The 25,186-nt window shown below is 41.6% G+C and overlaps 1 protein-coding gene and 1 long non-coding RNA gene across 5 annotated transcripts in view; one reads left to right on the top strand and one right to left on the bottom strand.

Annotated features, from left to right (window-relative positions):
- LOC148006238 (uncharacterized) overlaps nucleotides 1–25,186 on the bottom strand; it is a 901,378-nt gene that overhangs the window by 108,824 nt on the left and 767,368 nt on the right. The gene's annotated exons all lie outside the window — the stretch shown is intronic.
- The window catches only part of Abcb1b (ATP-binding cassette, sub-family B member 1B), an 82,957-nt gene that overhangs the window by 47,359 nt on the left and 10,412 nt on the right, over nucleotides 1–25,186 (top strand). For all 4 annotated transcript variants that reach the window (NM_001435558.1, NM_001435556.1, NM_001435557.1 and 1 more), the window contains 4 exon segments: nucleotides 12,504–12,604; nucleotides 17,832–17,972; nucleotides 19,864–20,020; nucleotides 21,743–21,940. In NM_001435558.1, coding sequence (NP_001422487.1) covers nucleotides 12,504–12,604; nucleotides 17,832–17,972; nucleotides 19,864–20,020; nucleotides 21,743–21,940 — 597 coding nt within the window.

Here is a 25,186-nt window from a genome sequence, read left to right as displayed (position 1 = left end):
GTTTTTCTTCTATTGGTTTGAGTGTGTCTGCTTTGATGTGGAGGTCCTTGATCCACTTGGACTTAAGCTTTGTACAGGGTGATAAGCATGGATCGATCTGCATTCTTCTACATGTTGCCCTCCAGTTGAACCAGCACCATTTGCTGAAAATGCTATCTTTTTTCCATTGGATGGTTTTGGCTCCTTTGTCAAAAATCAAGTGACCATAGGTGTGTGGGTTCATTTCTGGGTCTTCAATTCTATTCCATTTGTCTATCTGTCGGTCTCTGTACCAATACCATGCAGTTTTTATCACTATTGCTCTGTAATACTGCTTGAGTTCAGGGATAGTGATTCCCCCTGAAGTCCTTTTATTGTTGAGGATAGTTTTAGCTATCCTGGGTTTTTTGTTATTCCAGATGAATTTGCAAATTGTTCTGTCTAACTCTTTGAAGAATTGGATTGGTATTTTGATGGGGATTGCATTGAATCTGTAGATTGCTTTTGGTAAAATGGCCATTTTTACTATATTAATCCTGCCAATCCATGAGCATGGGAGATCTTTCCATCTTCTGAGGTCTTCTTCAATTTCCTTCTTCAGCGTCTTGAAGTTCTTATTGTACAGATCTTTTACTTGCTTTGTTAAAGTCACTCCGAGGTACTTTATATTATTTGGGTCTATTATGAAGGGTGTCGTTTCCCTAATTTCTTTCTCGGCTTGTTTCTCTTTTGTATAGAGGAAGGCCACTGATTTATTTGAGTTAATTTTATACCCAGCCACTTTGCTGAAGTTGTTTATCAGCTTTAGTAGTTCTCTGGTGGCACTTTTGGGATCACTTAAATATACTATCATATCATCTGCAAATAGTGATATTTTGACTTCTTCTTTTCCGATCTGTATCCCCTTGACATCCTTTTGTTGTCTGATTGCTCTGGCTAGAACTTCAAGAACTATATTGAATAAGTAGGGAGAGAGTGGGCAGCCTTGTCTAGTCCCTGATTTTAGTGGGATTGCTTCAAGTTTCTCTCCATTTAGTTTAATGTTAGCAACTGGTTTGCTGTATATGGCTTTTACCATGTTCAGGTATGGGCCTTGAATTCCTATTCTTTCCAGGACTTTTATCATGAAGGGGTGTTGAATTTTGTCAAATGCTTTCTCAGCATCTAATGAAATGATCATGTGGTTTTGTTCTTTCAGTTTGTTTATATAATGGATCACGTTGATGGTTTTCCGTATATTAAACCATCCCTGCATGCCTGGGATGAAGCCTACTTGATCGTGGTGGATGATTGTTTTGATGTGCTCTTGGATTCGGTTTGCCAGAATTTTGTTGAGTATTTTTGCGTCGATATTCATAAGGGAAATTGGTCTGAAGTTCTCTTTCTTTGTTGTGTCTTTGTGTGGTTTAGGTATAAGAGTAATTGTGGCTTCGTAGAAGGTATTCGGTAGTGATCCATCTGTTTCAATTTTGTGGAATAGTTTGGATAATATTGGTATGAGTTCTTCTATGAAGGTTTGATAGAATTCTGCACTAAACCCGTCTGGACCTGGGCTCTTTTTGGTTGGGAGACCTTTAATGACTGCTTCTATTTCCTTAGGAGTTATGGGGTTGTTTAACTGGTTTATCTGTTCCTGATTTAACTTCGGTACCTGGTATCTGTCTAGGAAATTGTCCATTTCCTGAAGATTTTCAAGTTTTGTTGAATATAGGTTTTTGTAGTAAGATCTGATGATTTTTTGAATTTCCTCTGAATCTGTTGTTATGTCTCCCTTTTCATTTCTGATTTTGTTAATTTGGATGCACTCTCTGTGTCCTCTCGTTAGTCTGGCTAAGGGTTTATCTATCTTGTTGATTTTCTCAAAGAACCAACTTTTGGTTCTGTTGATTCTTTCTATGGTCCTTTTTGTTTCTACTTGGTTGATTTCAGCTCTGAGTTTGATTATTTCCTGCCTTCTACTCCTCCTGGGTGTATTTGCTTCTTTTTGTTCTAGAGCTTTTAGGTGTGCTGTCAAGCTGCTGACATATGCTCTTTCCTGTTTCTTTCTGCAGGCACTCAGAGCTATGAGTTTTCCTCTTAGCACAGCTTTCATTGTGTCCCATAAGTTTGTGTATGTTGTACCTTCATTTTCATTAAATTCTAAAAAGTTTTTAATTTCTTTCTTTATTTCTTCCTTGACCAGGTTATCATTGAGTAGAGCATTGTTCAATTTCCAAGTATATGTGGACATTCTTCCTTGATTGTTATTGAAGACCAGTTTTAGGCCGTGGTGGTCCGATAGCACGCATGGGATTATTTCTATCTTTCTGTACCTGTTGAGGCCCGTTTTTTGACCAATTATATGGTCAATTTTGGAGAAAGTACCATGAGGAGCTGAGAAGAAGGTATATCCTTTTGCTTTAGGATAGAATGTTCTATAAATATCCGTTAGGTCCATTTGGCTCATGACTTCTCTTAGTCTGTCTACATCTCTGTTTAATTTCTGTTTCCGTGATCTGTCCATTGATGAGAGTGGGGTGTTGAAATCTCCCACTATTATTGTGTGAGGTCCAATGTGTGTTTTGAGCTTTAGTAAGGTTTCTTTTACATATGTAGGTGCCGTTGTATTTGGGGCATAGATATTTAGGATTGAGAGTTCATCTTGGTGGATTTTTCCTTTGATGAATATGTAGTGTCCTTCCTTATCTTTTTTGATGACTTTTAGTTAAAAATTGATTTTATTTGATATTAGAATGGCTACTCCAGCTTGCTTCTTCTGACCATTTGCTTGGAAAGTTGTTTTCCAGCCTTTCACTCTGAGGTAGTGTCTGTCTTTGTCTCTGAGGTGTGTTTCCTGTAGGCAGCAGAATGCAGGGTCCTCGTTGCGTATCCAGTTTGTTAATCTATTTCTTTTTATTGGGGAGTTGAGGCCATTGATGTTGAGGGATATTAAGGAATAGTGGTTATTGCTTCCCGTTATATTCATATTTGGATGTGAGGTTATGTTTGTGTGCTTTCATTCTCTTTGTTTTGTTGCCAAGACGATTAGTTTCTTGCTTCTTCTAGGGTATAGCTTGCCTCCTTATGTTGGGCTTTACCATTTATTATCCTTTGTAGTGCTGGATTTGTAGAAAGATATTGTGTAAATTTGGTTTTGTCATGGAATATCTTGGTTTCTCCATCTATGTTAATTGACAGTTTTGCAGGATACAGTAACCTGGGCTGGCATTTGTGTTCTCTTAGGGTCTGTATGACATCTGTCCAGGATCTTATGGCCTTCATAGTTTCTGGTGAGAAGTCTGGTGTGATTCTGATAGGTCTGCCTTTATATGTTACTTGACCTTTTTCCCTTACTGCTTTTAATATTCTTTCTTTGTTTTGTGCATTTGGTGTTTTGACTATTATGTGACGGGAGGTGTTTCTTTTCTGGTCCAATCTATTTGGAGTTCTGTAGGCTTCTTGTATGCCTATGGGTATCTCTTTTTTTAGGTTAGGGAAGTTTTCTTCTATGATTTTGTTGAAGATATTTACTGGTCCTTTGAGCTGGGAGTCTTCACTCTCTTCTATACCTATTATCCTTAGTTTTGATATTCTCATTGAGTCCTGGATTTCCTGTATGTTTTGGACCAGTAAGTTTTTCCGCTTTACATTATCTTTGACAGTTGAGTCAATGATTTCTATGGAATCTTCTGCTCCTGAGATTCTCTCTTTCATCTCTTGAATTCTGTTGGTGAGGCTTGTATCTACAGCTCCTTGTCTCTTCTTTTGGTTTTCTATATCCAGGGTTGTTTCCATGTGTTCTTTCTTGATTGCTTCTATTTCCATTTTTAATTCCTTCAACTGTTTGATTGTGTTTTCCTGGAATTCTTTCAGGGATTTTTGCGATTCCTCTCTGTAGGCTTCTACTTGTTTATTAATGTTTTCCTGTGTTTCCCTAAGTGTGTTCATGTCTTTCTTGAAGTCCTCCAGCATCATGATCAAATATGATTTTGAAACTAGATCTTGCTTTTCTGGTGTGTTTGGATATTCCATGTTTGTTTTGGTGGGAGAATTGGGCTCCGATGATGGCATGTAGTCTTGGTTTCTGTTGCTTGTGTTCCTGCGCTTGCCTCTCGCCATCAGATTATCTCTAGTGTTACTTTGTTCTGCTATTTCTGACAGTGGCTAGACTGTCCTATAAGCCTGTGTGTCAGGAGTGCTGTAGACCTGTTTTCCTCTCTTTCAGTCAGTTATGGGGACAGAGTGTTCTGCTTTCGTGCGTGTAGTTTTTCCTCTCTACAGGTCTTCAGCTGTTCCTGTGGGCCTGTGTCTTGAGTTCACCAGGCAGCTTTCTTGCAGCAGACAAGTTGGTCTTACCTGTGGTCCCGCGGCTCAAGTTTGCTCACGGGGTGCTGCCCAAGGGCTCTCTGCGGCGGCAGCAACCAGGAAGACCTGTGCCGCCCCTTCCGGGAGCTTCGGTGCACCAGGGTTCCAGTTGGCCTTTGGTGTTTTCCTCTGGCATCCGAGATGTGTGTGCAGAGAGCAGTCTCTTCTGGTTTCCCAGGCTTGTCTGCCTCTCTGAAGGTTCAGCTCTCCCTCCCACGGGATTTGGGTGCAGAGAACTGTTTATCCGGTCTGTTTCCCTCAGGTTCCGGCGGTGTCTCAGGCAGGGGTCCTGCCGCTCCTGGGCCCTCCCCCACGGGAGCCCAGAGGCCTTATACAGTTTCCTCTTGGGCCAGGGATGTGGGCAGGGGTGGGCAGTGTTGGTGGTCTCTTCTGCTCTGCAGCCTCAGGAGTGCCCACCTGATCAGGCGGTGAGGTGTCTTTCCCACAGGGTCTGGGAGCAGAGAGCTGCTGCGGGCCGGGATCCGCGGGTGTGGGACCTCCGGCAAACACAGGACGTGCCCCGTCCTAGATGAACTCTGCCTCTGTGTGTCCCGATCTCACCAGGCAGCTCTCTTGCAGCAGACAAGTTGGTCTTACCTGTGGTCCCGAGGCTCAAGTTTGCTCGCGGGGTGCTGCCCAAGGGCTCTCTGCCCATCCAGCTAATTTTTGTTTCACAACTTACCAAATGCTTTTGTGGGACTTACTGGATTTCCCGGCAGATGTTTTCTTTCCTGCAGTAAGACCCTACCAGGTATGTTCTGGTAAAACCTCATTTTCATTTTCAGGTGAGGCTGGCAGATGTGTAAGGTATGCCTCACTACTTTAGATCCCATCGCTCGTGGAGCCAGAATTCAAACTGAGGTGTGGCACTCCAGTTAGCCAGGAATGTACATTCTGTTATGGTAGAGGTAGTCATATAGCACATGCTCTCTTCGGAAATGAATTTGGGACAGAGCTGCCCCCATAAATGAGCTCAGTGTCTACTGAGGCTGTATCTACTGATAGACATTCCACACTCCCAAGACTTAGGGCCAGGTCCCCAGGGGGTGGAAGCAGTTTGGGTTCCTAGTAGGTGTGTGTTTGGCACTTTGTCTCATAGCCATGCACCTTGTTGACATGAATGATGAGGAAATTCCTGGAGATTAATCATCACCAAGATTTTTCATCCTCTCTCCTGGAGTTCTTTTGAGGGAAATATGTATGATTAGCTTTCTTGTCTCCAAATCATCGTTTCTCAAACACCACAGTGTGAATATCCTCAGTCTTTTCTGGCTCAAGCAACATTTGTCCCAGTTAGAGAATATTTCCTGAGTTAATGACTTCCATTAACAATGTGTTTACTGGGTTTCTTTGATCTGTGGTGAAGACTTTTCACTTGGAGCAAAGCATTATGATAATGTAGCCCCAGGGTTCTTGAACAATCTTAGAGTGTAGGTAGGAAAATGAGTGATCCTAAGAACCAGTCTTCAGACACAGGCTCTTGAACTTATTTCAGCATGAGTGAGAAACTGGATACAGATGGATTGGATGTGTGTATCTATGGCAGATTTTTTGAATCATGGTCAGGCTTGGATTCAGTACTAGCTGGCTACAGTGCACAGAGATGGTGGTGGCTATACCAGTCATCATCCTATTTAATATTAAAAAATCAATCCCATTCATATAATTACTTAAATAGCCACTGCCATCTTATGAGCTGTACCCATATTCCCTTACTTAATGCTGTCAGTAACCATGCAGAATTATACCTACTGGTGAGATGATGAAGCCCAAAGTGTAAAGAGAACCTGGATCTTGTCCAAAGTCATAAGGTAATGGACATCCCACTGATGTATTCCCTCTAGTCTTATCCTCCTGTATTCTTTGTACAAAATCAATTCTCGTATCTATCAGGCACAAATCAGATCATGATAACCTATACTTCAAATCTTTCAGTAGCTTCTCACAAGTTGCATTCAACTCAAGCTTTGATCTGGCTACAAACGCCATATGCTCTAGTCCTCGATGACTCTGGTCTTTTCCTGCATGACCACACACTGCTGCCGCCAGCAGGGGCTTTGTGTCGCTTTCTGATATCCTCGGATCTCACCGATGGATGGCTCCTTTACATCATCCAGGTTTCTGAGCTGCATTTTCAGAGACCTTTCCCACTCCCTGTATACATTCCTCCTCCCCTCATCCTCTGATGTTTCTGTTTTCTTTCTTTCTTAATGAATTGTGTGCCTTCCTTGCTAAAACCTAAGTTCCATGAAGCACGAGTCTGTCTCTGATGGTTTCCCTCTAAAGGAATGAGGTAAGCTTGAAGTTTCTAAGCAGTTCTGTGTGACTTAGGAGAACATGTCTACTCAAGTATGATGCCAAGAGCTGCTTCTGTCCTAACAACGTTTTGTCAGGGCCTCCTTACATAGTGATAGTATGTCACAGACTGTTCATGCTCTCTGTGTTGGATGTCAGGACCTCACTCACAGTGTCTGAGAAGTAAGGACCTGCTCAACATTTTCTGTCTATGATGTTGGAATATGCTTACAGACTCCACCCTGTCGAAGGCTTGTGCCTATGTTCAGTCATGTTACTACAGACTAATGAGAATTTATTGAAAAAAAGTTGTGGTTTTTTTTCAGTCTTGAAAGCTATAAACAAACTTAATTTTTTTTAAGGCGTAAGGGGGATAGTGAAATGGTTCTTTTTTTTTTTTCAAAATCGTACATTTTTTTCTACAAAACTATTTTTAAATGGTACTTTCTGAAAGAAGCAGTGCCATGTTTACTCTTTCAGCTAAAAGCTCTTTGTTTGAGGGATTGCTTAGTCTTTAAAACTTGTAGAGAATGAAGCCTTAAGAGCTCATGTTTCTAGTTAAGGTTTTTCCTAATTGCTTCATCGTGCCTTATAATGAAAAAATTGTTCTGTGAAAAGTCTGGGTTGCAAACACCCTCACTTTTATCAGCAATATGCACACTGAGAAAACACGGCATTTGCAAACTCACCCCAGCATCCTTGCCTTAGAAAGTGATGTTCAGGAAGCCTTTAACATTTGTTGATTTTGGACCACAGAGCTTGTTTTCCATTTCACATTGCTGTGGTTGGTTCAGTGGTTCTTCTAACCCAGAGACGCTCTTCTACTATTCAAACATTTATAATTACAAATATTTTTAATGTATCTAACAAAGATTGTCTGAATAAATTCTTTTCTCTAACATTTTTTTCCTTACTGTCAGGATTTTTTTTAATACAAATATATTTTGTGTGTGAGTATGCAGTTGTATATGAGTATGGGTGCCTGTGCATACGTACAAGAGGTCAGAGGTCAGCATCTGGGGTCTTTTCTCAAGCGCCATCTGCTGTGTCTTTGAGCCAGAGTCCTTCACTGGGATCTCAAGCCCACTGATTAGGCAAGGCAGCAAGTCCCAAGGATCCTGCTGTCTCCTTCTCTAGTGCTGAGATTATACTAGAGTGAGAGAGGAAGTGCGTGCGTGCGTGTGTGTGTGTGTGTGCGCTGAACACATCCATAGAATGAGCTGTTATAGCCACACCTTGAGATTTAAATGAATTTATAAAGTGTACAGCTATCAAATCAAAGTAATAGAACAGTAGCGAGTGGTAGACAGATGGAAGCAACAGGTAGTTAGCAAAGTGTCAGCAAATAAGGCACTGAGAGCGCACAGCCGCAGAGGCTGGTCAACTGAGAGAGCAAACAGAAGTAACATCAAATGGGGACTTAGAGTACCGAGCAGAAGTCAACTGTGGAAGACGCAGCCATGCTGGGGTTGCCAGCTGAGCATCTCTGTGAATGAGCTTCCTCCAAAGGACTGGGTTGGAGCTGATGCCCTAGTCTCCAAGTGGTGCACAGACATACGTGCAGGCAAAACACACAGCAAACGCAGGCAAAGCGCACACCGATACACACGAAATGACTTCTTTTTATATTCCCTTCACAAACTTAGATAATTTGCATAGGATTCAGTGAGGAATAAGGGGAGAACAATGCTTTGGGGTACTACTCTATAACTTACTTACTACTTGGATGTATTCTTATTGACATAAGTTCTGACCCTTGAAAGAGCCTGAGAGAAGGACATGTGAGCCCATAAGAACCAGTAAGAAAAACTTAGTTTCCTACAGTTTTAGAGACCCAAGAAATGCTAGAGATCGTCCATCCTTCTCCTGTCATTCACAGGTGGAAAGTATGAGAGTGACAGTGTGTCTTGTGACTGAGAGACTGAAATCTCACTAGAGATTTTTCTATTTTTTAATATCTCCAGATTCCTTTACCCACACTATAAAAGGTGGCAAGGAACGTATGTGCTAAACAAATGTCATTGCTAGAGATAATATGTTATTTGAATCTAACTGGATGACAGAAACATGGGGAGAGTATGTCTGCCATGTTCCTCAAAATAGTTTATTTTCAAATACCACTAAGATATGTTAATGAAAAATAGCGGTGCAGTAAGCCGTCAAACTTTAAAGATTAGAGGAAACAAAAACATAACAAGAAAATTGTATAAACTAGTATATGTCTTTTAATAAAAACTCTAAATATAAATGGCTTTAATTCTACAATTAAAAGACAAACTGGATGAATGGATATAGAAGCAACATGCAGCAATATGTGTTAAAAAAAAAAGAAAGAAAAGAAACTCTCACTGATAAAATCCACAATCTGCAAGTGAAAGGATAAAAAGCAAGTGTCCAAGCGAATGGAACCTGGAACCAAGAAGATTTAGCCACACTCATAGCCAATAAAATAGAGTTTAAGAAAAATCACGTTTAAAGAAGATTGCTATTTATTAAGAGAATAATTAATTCATCAAAGGATAAGTTTATAGGCACCAAGTATCAGAACATTGGTCTTTACTGCTACTGGACCCAAAAGGAGATTTGAGCCTCCAATGCAGTAGTAGTTTGACTATCCCACTCTTTCCAATACATTATCTAGATTTGAAAGGATTAACGGGTTGGTATTCTTAGATCACAGCAGGAGGAACTCTAAAAGCCATGCTAAGAAGAACGTTTATTACAGCGAGTTCTACACTATGAAGAGATCTCAGCCTAGTGATTCACATAAGGCTGTGTAGAAATGAGAGCAAACCAAACCAAAGCACAAAGAATAATACACAAACCAATGGAAGAGACCATAAAAGAGAACCATAAAGGAACAAGAGGAAAGATGGCTCCACGGATAAGGTCACTCCGCCTTTCCAAAGACCCAAGTTTGGTTCCCAACCCCGACATCAGGCAGCTCACAGCTGCCTGTAACTCCAGCTCCAGGGGATTGAGAACCCTTTCCTGGCCTCCGCAGGAACCTGCACACACAGCATGCATAGACACATCCATTAAAAATAAATCATTAAAGAACTAATTAAACAAAGAGGTAGTTTGTTGAAAAGATCAAATTGCCAAACACTCAATTAGCCAAAAGAAAAGATCCAAATAACCAGAACTTAAAAGGGAAAGTATGCTTAATGCTACTGGAAGCGTGGAGAATCACTGGGGAGTTTTTAAGTTTTCATTTAAGCTTTGACATTTTTTATCACTTAAAAGAAATGTGTGTGTGTGTGTGTGTGTGTGTGTGTTGTATGCACATGAATGCAGGTGACACAGAGGCCAGGGTGTCAATTACCTCTGGAGCTGGAGGTGCAGGTCTTGTGAGTCACCTGTGGTGATTATTGGGAACTGAATTCACGTCCTCTGGAAGATACGTGCACTTGGCTGCCGAGCCTTTTTTCAAGCTCAATCAGCATATTTTTAGAGGGAAAAATGCTTATAATGTAGCAAATTTAGAAATAGAACAATTTCTGGGCAAATACAGCTTATCAAAGAAACTAAGTATAATAAAAACATGAGATTGAATGATAATAAGTTTCTAACAAAAAATTCCAGACTATAACATATAAAAAAAAGAAAAAAGGGAAGAAACCCCTCCACACTCATTCTAGGAAGCTAAGAAGTTAACATTACCCAGCTACTAAAACCTGACAAGGACAAAACAGAAGAGACAAAACAAAAACAACCCCACAGAATGACAACAATCGCCCCCGCCTCCCAAAAACTATACAGCAGTATATCTGGTCAGTAGATGCAAAAACTCCTCACAAAACATATGCAATGTGAGTATGAAGGCTGGCTAAGAAAAACTTATGCTGACGGGCATGAGTACATGTGATCCCGACATTCATGATGAAGGAAGATGGATAGCTGTCAATCCAGAATAGCAAGTTAAAGACACTCTAGGCCACACAGTGAGATGCTGTCTTGAGAAGTCAAAACAGGACAAGTGCTCTTGGATAGAGTTGGAATCATCTCTAGAGTGCAAGAGTGGCTCAACGTGCACAACTGAAAAATGAAGTTCGTGAATAATCACAGAGTTGGCCAAGGAGGTCCAGACACAGCCATCAAGAGAATTCCCCATACCTTCTTGATGAAAGCCTTTAGTTAGTATAGAAGAATCATACCGCAACATACTAATGAATGCACAAGCGAATATATATTAGCTAATACAAATATATAGTATCTAATATACAAATATGTATTAGGCGATATACAAATATAATAATGGAAAAAAAAACAAAATATATCTTTAAAACCAGAAGTAAGGTAAGGATAACTAATATCGTTACTGTTCAATTTTAGCTACAGATATCATAACTGAGAAAAATTATAGGAAAGAAATGAAATAGAAAAAATAGAAAAGAAGAAAAATCCTTCTCGCCACATATATTGAACAGAAAAAGATTTTACTGAAAGACTAGAACTAACGAATTCCCTACAGAAGCATTTATGTACAAATATAAGTAGCTGTTCTTCACTGCAACCAAAACCTCACTAAGACAAATTAGGAATCCCATTCCTGACAGCTATAGCAAAGTCCTAATAACTCTGATTCTTAAGGGTTTTAACACTATACTGGAAACTTAGAAAAGAAGTCGAAGACAGTACCAGGAAAAACAGCCTCCTGTGTTCATGCATCAGGGATAATGATATTCAGAGTCCATATTACTCAAAGCAATTTGCAAATTCATTTTCTGCAGCCAAGACACAGAAGGGATGAATGATTAAAATATGGTAAATGGGTATTGTAGAATATTATTCAGCCACAAGGAAAATCCTGTTACTCGAAGGAAAGTAAAATTGGAGAACGCTGTGTTGAAAGAGACAGCAAACAAGTGTGTGCTTTCTTTCATGTGCAGAATATGTAAAAACGTGAGAGAGGAGAACTGTGGGACTGGGAAGGGGTGAGGAGAGAGGGAGGGAGAGGAGGTGTGCACGATCTGTGACTATGTGGGAATGCCAGTGAATCCTGTTAATTTCTACATTTAATACCCATTAATGGCAAGCAACATTTGATTTCTTTGACCTAGTGTTTTTTACTTTCAAGAACTTTTCCTAAAAATATTATTTAATATTGATAAATGCTCACATTCATAGATTTCTATGGGAATGCTGATTTTAATAAGAATTGAAAGCAATGTTGAGGTTGTCTACTATACCACCCCACATTTATTTAATAACCTTGGAACATGCTCTTTATTTTATCAAAACCAGGATGGAATTCAAAACCTATTTCATTATTAAAGATGTATGTGTTTGGGGGGGAGGGGAATCAATGTTTAAGTTAATGTGCAATATGATAATGTGCAACATTTTCTTTTGTAACATATCCCAGATATTATGTTTTAAGACAATGGAACTTATGAAGAGAAAAATATTACATTTAAAAAAATATGTAAAGCCGTGGATCATGGCGCATGGCAGTATCCACAGCACTGAGGCAGAAGTGAGAAATTCTTGAGTTTTAGGCCTGTCTTGCACATTTTGCATGACCTCATCTCAAATAAATGAATAAGCAAACTAAAACAATTGTAAGGTTAAATGGAGCATATCCACTGTAGAAGAAAGAGCACCATAAAGGACATACTGAGATCTCAAGTTACCTTTTCTAAAGCCAAATAAAGACAGTGGCTTTAGGTGATCTGTCAGCTTTAGTTTCTATGGGGGAATTAGTTGATTTGCCTTACAGATCTGAAGTCCACTTTGAGAAATTACTTAATACTCCTTTTCAGTAGAGAAAATGCTCATAGATAATACTAAATGCTAAATACATTATAGTCAATTGCTTTTATTAATGTGGTTTATACACTTCAAATTAACTGCCAGCTGGATCTGTGTCTGTTGTGTTACAGATCGCTACAGAAGCAATTGAAAACTTCCGCACTGTTGTCTCTTTGACTAGGGAGCAGAAGTTTGAAACTATGTATGCCCAGAGCTTGCAGATACCATACAGGTAAGAAAGACTCCCTGAAGAGAGCTAGGGCTCTGAGATTTCCAAGCAGGACTTCAGTCTTCAGGATTGCTTTTGCCAAAAGACAAAAGGTACATGAAGAAAGTACTAGAAGGAACACCAGAGACTGTCAAGAGAGAGATGAAGAGACCTGGGCTTAGTCAGGAGTCAGGAGCTTCTGTGACTTAAACCCAAGAAGGCTGGTGACACATGGGGAGGGGGAGAGGACAACTGTCAATGAATGCCTCTGGTGTCCAGTGGGATAATGACCCTGCTGTTTGCTGTAATTGGGGTGAAGGTTCTCTATGGAACATGAAATTGGAGGTGTTGTGTGATACAGAGGGGTCTCCTGAGGAAATTTTCTGTTCCATTCTGTCCTGGTGAGACCTTCTCTTCTCCCTTTATCCCAGCAGTATTCATGACAACTCTAAAGGGTGGTCAGGACATAAGCAAGGCCAACCTTGAGTCCCAGCTTTTCTTCTAGGATAAGGTGATAGGTTATCATCAATTCAAAACAAATTAAAGTATAAAGACAGGTTTACTGGGGGCAGCTCTTCGGGGAGTTCTCCGGTCCAAGGGACGAGGCTAAGGAAGTCCAAATGCAGAGGGAAACAGAGGGGGAGAAGAGGAAGAGGAAGAGGAAGAGGAGGAGGAGGAGGAGGAGGAGGAGGAGGAGGAGGAGAGAGGCAGGGGAGGGAGAGACAGAGAAGGAGAGATAGAAGAAGATGGAAAAAGAGAGGGGGGATGGGAGAGAGAGAGAGAGAGAGAGAGAGAGAGAGAGAGAGAGAGAGAGAGAGAGAGAGAGAGAGAATACAGTGAAGAGCTGGGGTGAGAGGAAGCCCAAGCCCTTGTCGGGTAATTCAGATTAGAGGGAAGTTGTCAAGCCATGCCCTGTAACAGGTAGAGATTGAGGGATGCTTGGAGAACCTGGAGGTGATGAAATCATTTATGACTACTTTCTGCTGATATAGGGAATCCAAAAGCTGGAATGTTAGCTAGATCTTGGAGGAGCAGGTTGCTGTTCAAGTTTTGCAGGACCATCTGGGGCTAGGGACATCAAGGCCCAGATGAAGGAGTCTGTGAGGGTAGATGGCAGCACCTGTAGGAAGCCACTTCATTACCTATCCTGGATGCAGGTTTTGAGGAAGCACCTGGACTTGGTACACACACACACACACACACACACACACACACACACACACCACGGCAGACAATAATTTTAGAACTATGATCTTGGGGCACTTGGGATGTGGGGGAGTCTGAAACCAGGAAAAAGGGGAGGGATCCCATCCCCAGGAATAGGCAGGTGGGGAAACCAGCTAATGATTGATAGTAGGTATCTGGATCCGTTTGACTTGTGATAGATGGATTCAAATGGATTCCCTGAAGATTGCCATAATCTTTTTAAGTTTACAAGAAGAGATAAATTTTAGGTATGCTAGAATGTTTGTAATCTGTACTGAAATTCACATCGTAGGAAGAGCAGCAGACTCATGCCTTTGAGTCATAGTGAAAGTTACAGTAGAATGGTTTTGGTTAAAGGCGTTAACACTCCAGATGTCTTCATACAAGAGCAGCATAATGAGGGAAGCTATCTGAGGCATTTTTCATTCCTTCTTTGTGTCTTAAACCACTCTCTTACCACTACCTAAGTTTTCATGTTCTCAACCCTTCATAACTCCAACTATTTACCAACCTTAAAACCCCTTCTTAGACCCTCAAACACTTCCTTAGATCCTCGCTTAGGCTTTTATAACCTCAGACCTTACACAAACATCACACGTTTTGCTATCCAATTATTCACCATGAGACACGGGCAGTTAATTACTGAGAGCAGTCACTGTAAACTGAGTTCCTTTAGATAAAGGAATAGTAAAAAGTTAGTTCTTTCACTAGTGTAGTCTTCAAACCCGTCAGAGACCTGAGAAGGATAAATTTTACCTAAATAAGCAGGAAGTGCAGACCAAGCAGCTCCTGAGTCTATTAAAAAACAGAATTACCAGCGTCCTGGACCCCAGGCTCCTCTGTAGATGGTAGGGCATCTTTCTTTAGCTATCAGGTCTTGACAGACTTATCTGTAAAGCAGGAACTTGGGAAAGATGTTCTATCTTTGTCTAGAGGTAGTACATTTCCAATGTCCCGCCTGTCCATAGTTTGGACACTGTTCTGTCAGCAGCAGAAGCAATCAGCAGTCTGCTCCCCAGTGGCCAGCTTTGACGCATTTGAAGCGAGCTCCAGGTGGAGGGTCTTCTGTGCCCGTCTTCTTTGGAGTTGGAGATTGGGGGTGCTGTCAGGAGATGACGTGTCTACATGGAAAGCTTTTCATTAAACATGTTTAAATGTCATATTCTGCAGGTCTCTTAAGTGCCTGAGGACCATCGGTCTATCAAAATAGGCAAACTTTATGTGTTTCTAGTTATCTCTCCTTGGCTTGACCTTGAAGACAGATACAGGAACATATTCCTGTTATCAACGGCATCAGATCTTAGATCTTAGTGTCGCTTCAAATATTTCTGAACACTTTAAAGGATAGGATCATTTATAAGGCAGCCAATGACCAACTTGCATTTCTTTTTTTTTTTTTATTAACTTGAGTATTTCTTATATACATTTCGAGTGTTATTCCCTTTCCCGGTATCCGGGCAAACATCCCCCTCCCCCCTCCCCTTCCTGATGGGTGTTCCCCTCCCAACCCTCCCCCCATTGCCGCCCTCCCCCCATAGTCTAGTTCACTGGGGGTTCAGTCTTAGCAGGACCCAGGGCTTCCCCTTCCACTGGTGCTCTTACTAGGATATTCATTGCTACCTATGAGGTCAGAGTCCAGGGTCAGTCCATGTATAGTCTTTAGGTAGTGGCTTAGTCCCTGGAAGCTCTGATTGCTTGGCATTGTTGTACTTTTGGGGTCTCGAGCCCCTTCAAGCTCTTCCAGTTCTTTCTCTGATTCCTTCAACGGGGGTCCTATTCTCAGTTCAGTGGTTTGCTGCTGGCATTCGCCTCTGTATTTGCTGATTCTGGCTGTGTCTCTCAGGAGCGATCTACATCCGGCTCCTGTCGGTCTGCACTTCTTTGCTTCATCCATCTTGTCTAATTGGGTGGCTGTATATGTATGGGCCACATGTGGGGCAGGCTCTGAATGGGTGTTCCTTCAGTCTCTGTTTTAATCTTTGCCTCTCTCTTCCCTGCCAAGGGTATTCTTGTTCCCCTTTTAGAGAAGGAGTGAAGCATTCACATTTTGATCATCCGTCTTGAGTTTCGTTTGTTCTAGGCATCTAGGGTAATTCAAGCATTTGGGCTAATAGCCACTTATCAATGAGTGCATACCATGTATGTCTTTCTGTGATTGGGTTAGCTCACTCAGGATGATATTTTCCAGTTCCAACCATTTGCCTACGAATTTCATAAAGTCGTTGTTTTTGATAGCTGAGTAATATTCCATTGTGTAGATGTACAACATTTTCTGTATCCATTCCTCTGTTGAAGGGCAACTGGGTTCTTTCCAGCTTCTGGCTATTATAAATAAGGCTGCGATGAACATAGTGGAGCACGTGTTTTTTTATATGTTGGGGCATCTTTTGGGTATATGCCCAAGAGAGGTATAGCTGGATCCTCAGGCAGTTCAATGTCCAATTTTCTGAGGATCCTCCAGACTGATTTCCAGAATGGTTGTACCAGTATGCAATCCTACCAACAATGGAGGAGTGTTCCTCTTTCTCCACATCCTCGCCAGAATCTGCTGTCCCCTGAGTTTTTGATCTTAGCCATTCTCACTGGTGTGAGGTGAAATCTCAGGGTTGTTTTGATTTGCATTTCCCTTATGACTAAAGATGTTGAACATTTCTTTAGGTGTTTCTCAGCCATTCGGCATTCCTCAGCTGTGAATTCTTTGTTTAGCTCTGAACACCATTTTTTAATAGGGTTATTTGTCTCCCTGCTGTCTAACTTCTTGAGTTCTTTGTATATTTTGGATATAAGTCCTCTATCTGTTGTAGGATTGGTAAAGATCTTTTCCCAATCTGTTGGTTGCCGTTTTGTCCTAACCACAGTGTCCTTTGCCTTACAGAAGCTTTGCAGTTTTATGAGATCCCATTTGTCGATTCTTGATCTTAGAGCGTAAGCCATTGGTGTTTTGTTTAGGAAATTTTTTCCAGTGCCCATGTGTTCCAGATGCTTCCCTAGTTTTTCTTCTATTAGTCTGAGTGTGTCTGGTTTGATGTGGAGGTCCTTGATCCACTTGGACTTACCAACTTGCATTTCTTAATTATCCTTAATAGTTAACAATAATTTAGAAACTTTTATAAGACTAGGACTTTATGTTTTATCCTGTTAAGTTTAGGTTTAAAATAACAATTTTAAGTTGGATCCTTCTCAGCATCAAAACAAAAATGTTTTAATCCATAAACATAAAAATATCTATAGCTCCATGTTGCAAAAAAAAAAGAGGATAAATGTATTTTTATGTCAGTGATTTTTAACCTTCCTGATGCTGTAAATCTCCAAAACCTTTTGTAAAAGTTTAAAATCTTTAATTAAAAAAATAGACTGTGTTTTGTAATATGGAAATAAAGTACCTTTTTAAACTTAAATACATAAAGCGTAGCTAAACCATGTTCTAACACAAGGCAAAAGCCGGATCTTACCGAAGTTTTTCCAATCATGGCAGGCTCTCTTTTCCTGGGAAAAGTTTCTGAGTGGCAAAGATGTAAAGAAAGGTGGTGGGTTTATAGAAAGATGAATGGTCTGCCCATCCCCACCCTCTCCCTGCCCACACCTCCACACCCAAGACCCTTGTTGTTCAGAAATTCCTGGAATGCTAATCCTTTGTAAAGCGTTTCATGGCCCACCTGCAAGGACAGGCCTGCTCCCTGTCACCCACAGCTTGAGTGGGCAGGGGAGATGTGTTGTGAGGTGTCCTCCTCTATAGGACACCTGTGTTGTGTGTTCCTCAGTGCGGGACAGGCAAGGGCCATTCATTTGCTAATGTAAGGCAGGCTCTTCTCAGGGTTCCATCAACCCACTGAGATGTATAACCTGCACTTAAGAGGAAGACAGCACTGAGTCTCAGAGACAAGGCAGTTCCCCAAATTCACACAGTTAGACAAAAGGGACTCCAGCTGAATTCCTTAAATGGAGTCCATAGCACATGCCATGCCTGCGTGCCTCACTGCCGACCCCACCATAAGCTGCTTGAATGACTGAGCAATGGAGTGAAATTGGATTGTCTTCTTCCCAGAAATGCTTTGAAGAAAGCACACGTCTTTGGGATCACCTTCGCCTTCACCCAGGCCATGATTTATTTTTCCTATGCTGCTTGTTTCCGGTTCGGTGCCTACTTGGTGGCACGAGAACTCATGACGTTTGAAAATGTTATGTTGTAAGTATTGATTTCCTAAATAGATAAATATTTGATATATTGATTTATTCCAAGTCTTTGAAGCAATGAAATTTGCTGACACGCCAGCCATGGATTTAAAAATCTTAGATGTATAAAAACCTATTTAATTAGTGACGGCCAAAGAGACCTTGTGAGGAGTGGCTACTTTAAAAATAAATCCCACACATCTAAATGATACATGAGGAAAGTTAACCATCATGTGCGTTTTTTAGTTGTAATTTTAAAAATTGCAGTATATCCCTTTAGCATGTGCATAGAGGCCCAAGAAAAGGAAGTGGTGGGTTCCTAGTGTTCTAAAATACTGTCAGGTATTATGCTGGTTCCACTGTTTACTATGACAAAATAAAATGTATATGCAATATATATGGTGAAAAGCAAGGGCCTTTGAATGATGGGTAGGGAAGATAAAGATTCTCCCCTGTTTTAAAATTAGGTTAGCGATAGACTTAATCAAACACGGCACCCATTAAAACAGAGGTGCAGGCCAATTTAGGGGGTGTGTTCAGGCGTAAACATTGACAACTACACTTGATCTCTCTAAGGTTCTTTCCAATCTGTGAAAACTGTGTCACAAATGCAAACGTATCTTAGCAACTGCAAGACATGATAAGTAGGGAGATGCTTGTCACACATTCCATAGGCTTTGTGAGACTATGTTCTCACACCCGGCCACCAAGCCTCAGTGACATGGAAGTAAAAGCGTTTATTTTGTGCATAAGTCGGCTGTACTGATCTGAGTTAGTGTTACAGGACAAGGTAGGTGGCTAGGGAGTAAGAGTTGTCCTCTGTGTCTGCTTTATCTTGAAGCAACCTTGTAGTAGTGGAAGGGAGGGAAGGAGTTGGGGAGGAGAGAAAGAACATACAAAAGAAAACGGACAAGCTTACTAAGCATAGGAGACCTCCCCAGTCTCAGACATTGGCCAATGGCAGTGACTCCACTCTATCTTGCTGATAGAAATAAGTCACAAAGCAAACCTAGATTCAAAGGGTTGGAAACACACTTCATATTTTAAACAGAGGTGTTTACAAAAGTGAGAGAGAGAGGGGGAGAGAGAGAGAGAGAGACAGAGACAGAGACAGAGACAGAGACAGAGACAGAGAGGAAAGGAGAAATGAGAGAGAGAAAGGAGAGATGAGAAATGAAAGAACTGGGTATTTTGTATCCAGCCACACTGCTATGCGTTTCAGGAAGAGTGTCTCATTTAAAATCAAACCAGGTCTTGAATACATAAAGGGAAACAGAACACTTAGAGGACTTTGACAATGAATGTGAGTAGTTTGTCACAACTGCTAGACATTGGTATGTGGCAAGGGACAAAGATGGGAGACTTCAGGCATCGTCTCTGGGATCTGGGAGGCTGGAGTGGAGCCTGGCCTGCCTCGGGAGGAGCAGGTGAGGGTATCCTCCCATTTTTGGTCTGAAACCCACAGCCATTGATCCAGTTATTCTAATCCACTCCTGGTAACAGGAGCCCTCAGGGAAACCTGAGGGCCTCTTTCTAAAGGGCTCCTACTGACAGTAAAGCAGAGAAGGCAAAGTTGCCAGGGACTGTGGGAAACACACATTCTTCCCTCCGTGAAGGACTAGACTTTGGGTGAATCAGACCAACCCTGGGCTGTTGTTCTTCACCTTCTGCTGTACCCGAGGAAAATTACCAGTGGAGCAATGTGGGTGGTGAGAGCTACCAGGTCGAAGCTGGCTCAGAGAGGGACGGCCATGGTGGTGTCCTCATAGTTCCTCTGTATGATTTTTCTTTAGTAAGAGCAGTGATCACCCAGCATCCTGCTCCTGGATACAGACATGACAGCTCGCTTCCATGACAGCGGCCATGACTGTATGCTTATTTTTTTTCTTTCTTTTGTTTCTCAGGGTATTTTCTGCTGTTGTCTTTGGTGCCATGGCAGCAGGGAATACCAGTTCATTCGCTCCTGACTACGCGAAGGCCAAAGTCTCAGCATCCCACATCATCAGGATCATTGAGAAAATCCCCGAGATTGACAGCTACAGCACGGAGGGCTTGAAGCCTGTGAGTTCGTTTATTCACTTGCGTGACCTGCTAACCCCATGGAAAAAATTAGTGGAAGAAGAAAGTTAATGAAATTTTGCCTTTTCTTATATTGATTGTGATTATATTTCTAGGCCTTGGGTTTATTTCATTGAGTACTGATGTATATTAAAACTCAATAGTTTTATACGACAGTTACAGAGAGATGAGAATACTGTCCTCTTCATAGGCAAATTCTGGAGGAAAAGCTTCATTGCATCTGTGTTGTGCATTGGATGCTGTTAACGCTGCCCCATAAACACGTCGATTCTCTCTTTTTTCTTAAGACCTTTTAAATTTTCATTTTTATTTAGTTATGTGTGTGTGCGTGAATGTTAGCTTGTCACAGGAGAGAGGACAACTTCAGGAATTAGTTCTCTACTTCCACCACAGGGATCCCGTGTTGGAACTCAAGTTGTCATGTTCAGTCACTACCCACTGAAGCATGTCGGTGGCCAAGGCACTGATTCTTTTAGAGTCTATTAACCTTCCAGTGAAAGGAAGGTTAGCTTCATTTCAGAGTTCGTAGTAGAATTTTACTGCATTCGTTACTAACCACGTGGCTGGGGTCTTTTTGCTCTCCGTGAACATGGTGGTCAGAACTCTCATTTTTAGGAGTCCTAAGCCCTTTCATGCCTAAGTCATAGGGGACTGAACTAGCAGGCTCTGAGCATTGAGAGCTGGGGAGCCTACTCCAGACTTTAGAAGCCAGAGACTGTGGCTACTAGGTGCTATGTTAGGGGTTTATCACTCTAGGCTCTAATCAACAACTGCCTTGGTCATTTGAAAGTGTTATAGCTCTCATTGACCAGCAGCACTGAGCTGCGCGGGCACTACTTGCTCTTGGGGAGGACTCCAGTATTAGGACCCTCAGCTCCTGTAGCAGTCAGCATTCCAGGTCTTAAGCCTAGGGTCTCAGAACTTTGGTCCTTAAAGCTTTGCGGTTCTTCCAACAACGGGAGCCTAGAGTTTCTCATCTGTAGCTCTTCACAGTCTTTATCATCTCTCCCTCCACTTCCCATGCGTGTCATTGACTGGAATTCTCTTCAGCTGCCCTTCACTGGCATGCCAGCCATTGCTCTACTGGTGCTGCTGCCGTCTTTCCTTTGCGTGGTCAGCTTAGTCACTGTATTCATGAGAGAGAGGAAAAGTAGCAAGCAAAGGCCTACATATCAAGACTATATTGACACTAATGATGGGCCTGTTGCTGGGCCACCAGTGCTTGCTGGTGACATCCTTGTGACTTCCACAGCAAGCTACTCTAACAGTCACAGTGGAAATAATGCCTTCCCCCATTGAAAGTGCGCCTTTGCCCCAAGTGCCTGTAACTACAATGCTATTTTCTTCTGACATTCATGGTGGGTTCAGTGCAGCCATGAATGTCTACATGAGGGCAGTTCAGGCAGCTTAGCTGGCAACCTTCTGCTCAAGGAAGCCAGACAAGGGGAGGGCCTGTCAAACAGTCCATTTTTGGACCCTTTTAGACATTTGTGCAAAGGCCGAGTACAGTAAAGACTTAATGAGTACTCAGCACAGAGCTAACAGCACTTAACAGTGCTTAACAGTGCTTAACAACGGCCCTGGCAGCCAGGGAAAGGTGGGTCCTTTTGATCTGCCTGGCAGCTGTAGGGAGTTAGGCTCAGCTCTAACTCCATGTTTCCAATATTGACATAATCAAATAAGCTATTGCTATTCTCATTCTAGAATTGGTTAGAAGGAAATGTGAAATTTAATGGAGTCATGTTCAACTATCCCACCCGACCCAACATCCCAGTGCTTCAGGGACTGAGCTTCGAGGTGAAGAAGGGGCAGACGCTCGCCCTGGTGGGCAGCAGTGGCTGCGGGAAGAGTACAGTGGTCCAGCTGCTCGAGCGCTTCTACAACCCCATGGCTGGAACAGTGGTGAGCATATTTTTGTATTCAGATCATCTTAGTTTTCATCATCCAAATGCCTGGATATTATTGACTCTTGATTATAAGACACATTTCCCCCCATGTCTTTAAATAATAACCCCACTGAGAAGCATCCTGCAGCTATAGTTTGGTGTCTGCGGTGCACCATCTGCCCCAGACACCTTCTCCACCACAGTGTGCCTGTTTTCCTTCACAGGAGCCTACTTTCCACCCATCGGCCCTTGCATGAGAAAGGCATCAAATGTTAGAGTAGCTTGAGAAATAGAAAAGGGGTGTAGGAGTGACAAGGAGATTAAAGCCGCTTACTGTGTTTCAAGAAGGAGATGCCAATGAGGATGGGGGACGGTGTTGGATGAGTTGAGAACTGAGAAGACAAGGCGATCTGAGGGGGCCAAATCAGTGAGCTTTTCTAGCACTTCCTACTTCAGCAAACAGCTTGGTGGGTCTGAAGGAAGCTAGGGAGGAAACATGGAGATTTAGGGAACTGTGAAGCAGCTGACAGTGAAAGAGGTAAGAACAACAGCAGAGTAGGGGACATTTGAGATAACAACTTCAAAACGGAGGAATCTGGAGGCCTGAGGAGAGGGCTCAGCAGTCAGGGCTGCTCACGGCTCTTGCAGAGGATCTGGGTTCAGTTCCAAGCACCCACAGGGTGGTTCACAACCAGCTATAACTCCATTGACAGGGAATCCAACTCCCTCTTTTGACCTGTTTGTCCTCCTGTGTGCTCATGGTACACTTATAAACACCAAGGCACATGCATACATAAAAACAAATTAAGTAAAAAAAATTCCTTTATTTATTTATTTATTTACTTATTTATTTATTATTTATTTGTGACAGAGTTTGGGTGTGTGTGTGTGTGTGTGTGTTTGTGTGTGTGTGTGTGTGTGTGTGTGTGTGTGTGTGTGTGTGTAAAACCGTGGCTGTCCAGGAACTAGCTCTGTAGACCAGGCTGGCCTTGAACTCACAGACATACATCTGCCTTTGCCACTCAAGTGCTGGGATTAAAGGCATGTACTGGTATTCCCCAGCTCCAATAAAATAAATAATTTTAAAAGGAGGAAACTGAAGCATATTTTGGCTGCGAATTTAAGGAAATGAAGTGAGATAGAGGAAAAAGAATGCAAAGAGACAACTTAGAGCAGGAAATTGTTATTCTGTATGCATTAAGCTATCCATAGAGCCACTTATAGCCACTGCAGAGATAAGACAATGACCCAAACATTGATTCCCATCAGCTCCAAGGGATCCTGACTACCCTAAAGGATGAGGATGAATGGAGACTTTTCAATGTGATATCCATGGCTTTTAAAACTTCTACACCATAATTATTCAAAACAATCATACTTTACTCAGTGGCTTAGTTAGGGTTCATATTGCTGCAATGAAATACCATGGCCAAAAAAAGACCAAGTTAGGGAGGAAAGGGTTTATTCAGCTTACACATGCACAGCACTGTTCACCATTGAAGGAAGTCAGGACAGGAAGTTAAACAGAATAGAATCCTGGAAGCAAGAGCTGATACAGAGGCCATGGAGAGGTTCTGCTTACGGCCTTGTTTCCTGTGACTTGCTCAGTCTGATTTCTAACAGAACCCCAGGGATAGCACTACCCACCATGGGCTGGGTCCTCCTCCATCGATCATTAAGTGAGAAAATGCCTTATAGCTGGATCTCATGATACATTTCCTCAGTTGAGACTCCTTCCTCTCTGATGACTCTAGTTTGTGTCAAACTGACACAAAACCAACCAGCATATGAAGTTTATTCTGTAAGTTATAAATGCTTTGCATCTTTTTACTTTATTAAAAAGTGATTTTCTTTTTTGGAGTTCGATTCAATGATTTAAGTTTTGTTAAAATTTGAGAACAGAACTCTAAAACAACAGTTTCAACCTGTGGGTCGAGACCCTTTGGGGTCACATATCATATTTATATTTATTTTATATTTAATTATGATTCATAATATCTACAACAGTAGCAAGATTACAGTTATGAAGTAGCAGTGAAATAATTTTATGGTTGGGGGTCACTACAACGTGAGGAGTTGTATTAAAGGGTCACAGAATTAGGAAGGTTGAGAACCACTCTTCTAAAAGGTATTTGCTATATTTAAAGCAATTAGAAGCTTCCATGGTTGTGTAGTGGTTAGGGTTCAGCGCTTTCAAAGCAATTAAAGGAGAGAGTGTCAGCCACAAGAACTTTGAGTAATGTCCTCAATGAGCTTTTATTAAACAGTGTGTAACAGTACAATTAAAAGGAACAGCATATGGTGACTTTAACTGGGAAGATGGAAAATACACTTGTATGAGTTTGATTAGAGAAAGGAGACCTGGAGCTAGCTCTTAATGGCTGTGTAGGGTTTGCATACTAAAGAGCCACACAACTTGTACTTATTACAAGAGGTAATGTGGGTTGTGCTTGGAAGTGCAGCGTAGCAAGCAGGCCAGTTAAAGTGGAATCTAGCAGAAGTAACAGTTTATCAAATTTTGTTATATTTTAAGAAAGATTTCGAAATCTCATAGCATCTTATTATAGTCACAATAACTTCCTAGTTGGTTGGGGCATTCTCCCAAGGTAAACAAGATGTACACTTGCAGCTTCTCAGAGGAGGAAGCTGGAGAAGAGAAAGAGAAAAGGCCATGCCAGTTGAGTTAACTCAGCATGGAGGTCAGCCCATGGCAGACAAAGAGCCACAAGGTAGGTGGGAAGCTATATAGAAAGAGTGAAAAAGCCCCAGAGAAAACATACTTGGGTTCTAGACAGTATTTGAAAACACAATTATAAATAAAAAAAGGAAAAGTTACATATTTCTGAGTCAAAAAGGTACCTCTGAAGCAACTGCACCAAAGGCAGAGATTCCAGGGAGGAAAAATATACATTACAGGATATTTATTCCTCCTATCTTTTTAGCATGACTTCATATGAACTCATCTTCCTTAGGGATGCTCTCTTGGCTAGGTGATTCCTTAAGGGACGACACAATGACATGCCCTTGTGCAGACGTAGATCCCATTCTTTACTGTAACTTTAGTAAATGGTAAAATCGTTACGTAAGGAACAATGATGGTTCTGTAAAAGCCTAAACATCAGGAGAGCATAATCTGCAACATAGACAAGATTCATTTCAGTTCAGTACAGGAAACAGAAATCCAAGAGATTCAATAAAAGGAGAGCTCACTCTTTGTTGAGCTGAATGAGTGAACTCAATGAAGGCTGGATTCCCATGGATT

Source organism: Rattus norvegicus, chromosome 4, assembly GCF_021556685.1.
Source record: "Rattus norvegicus strain SHRSP/BbbUtx chromosome 4, alternate assembly SHRSP_T2T, whole genome shotgun sequence".
In the NCBI taxonomy this organism is placed as follows: Eukaryota; Metazoa; Chordata; class Mammalia; order Rodentia; family Muridae; genus Rattus; species Rattus norvegicus.
The sequence above is the reverse complement of the archived record's forward strand: the minus strand, read 5'-3'. Positions and strand labels throughout refer to the sequence as shown.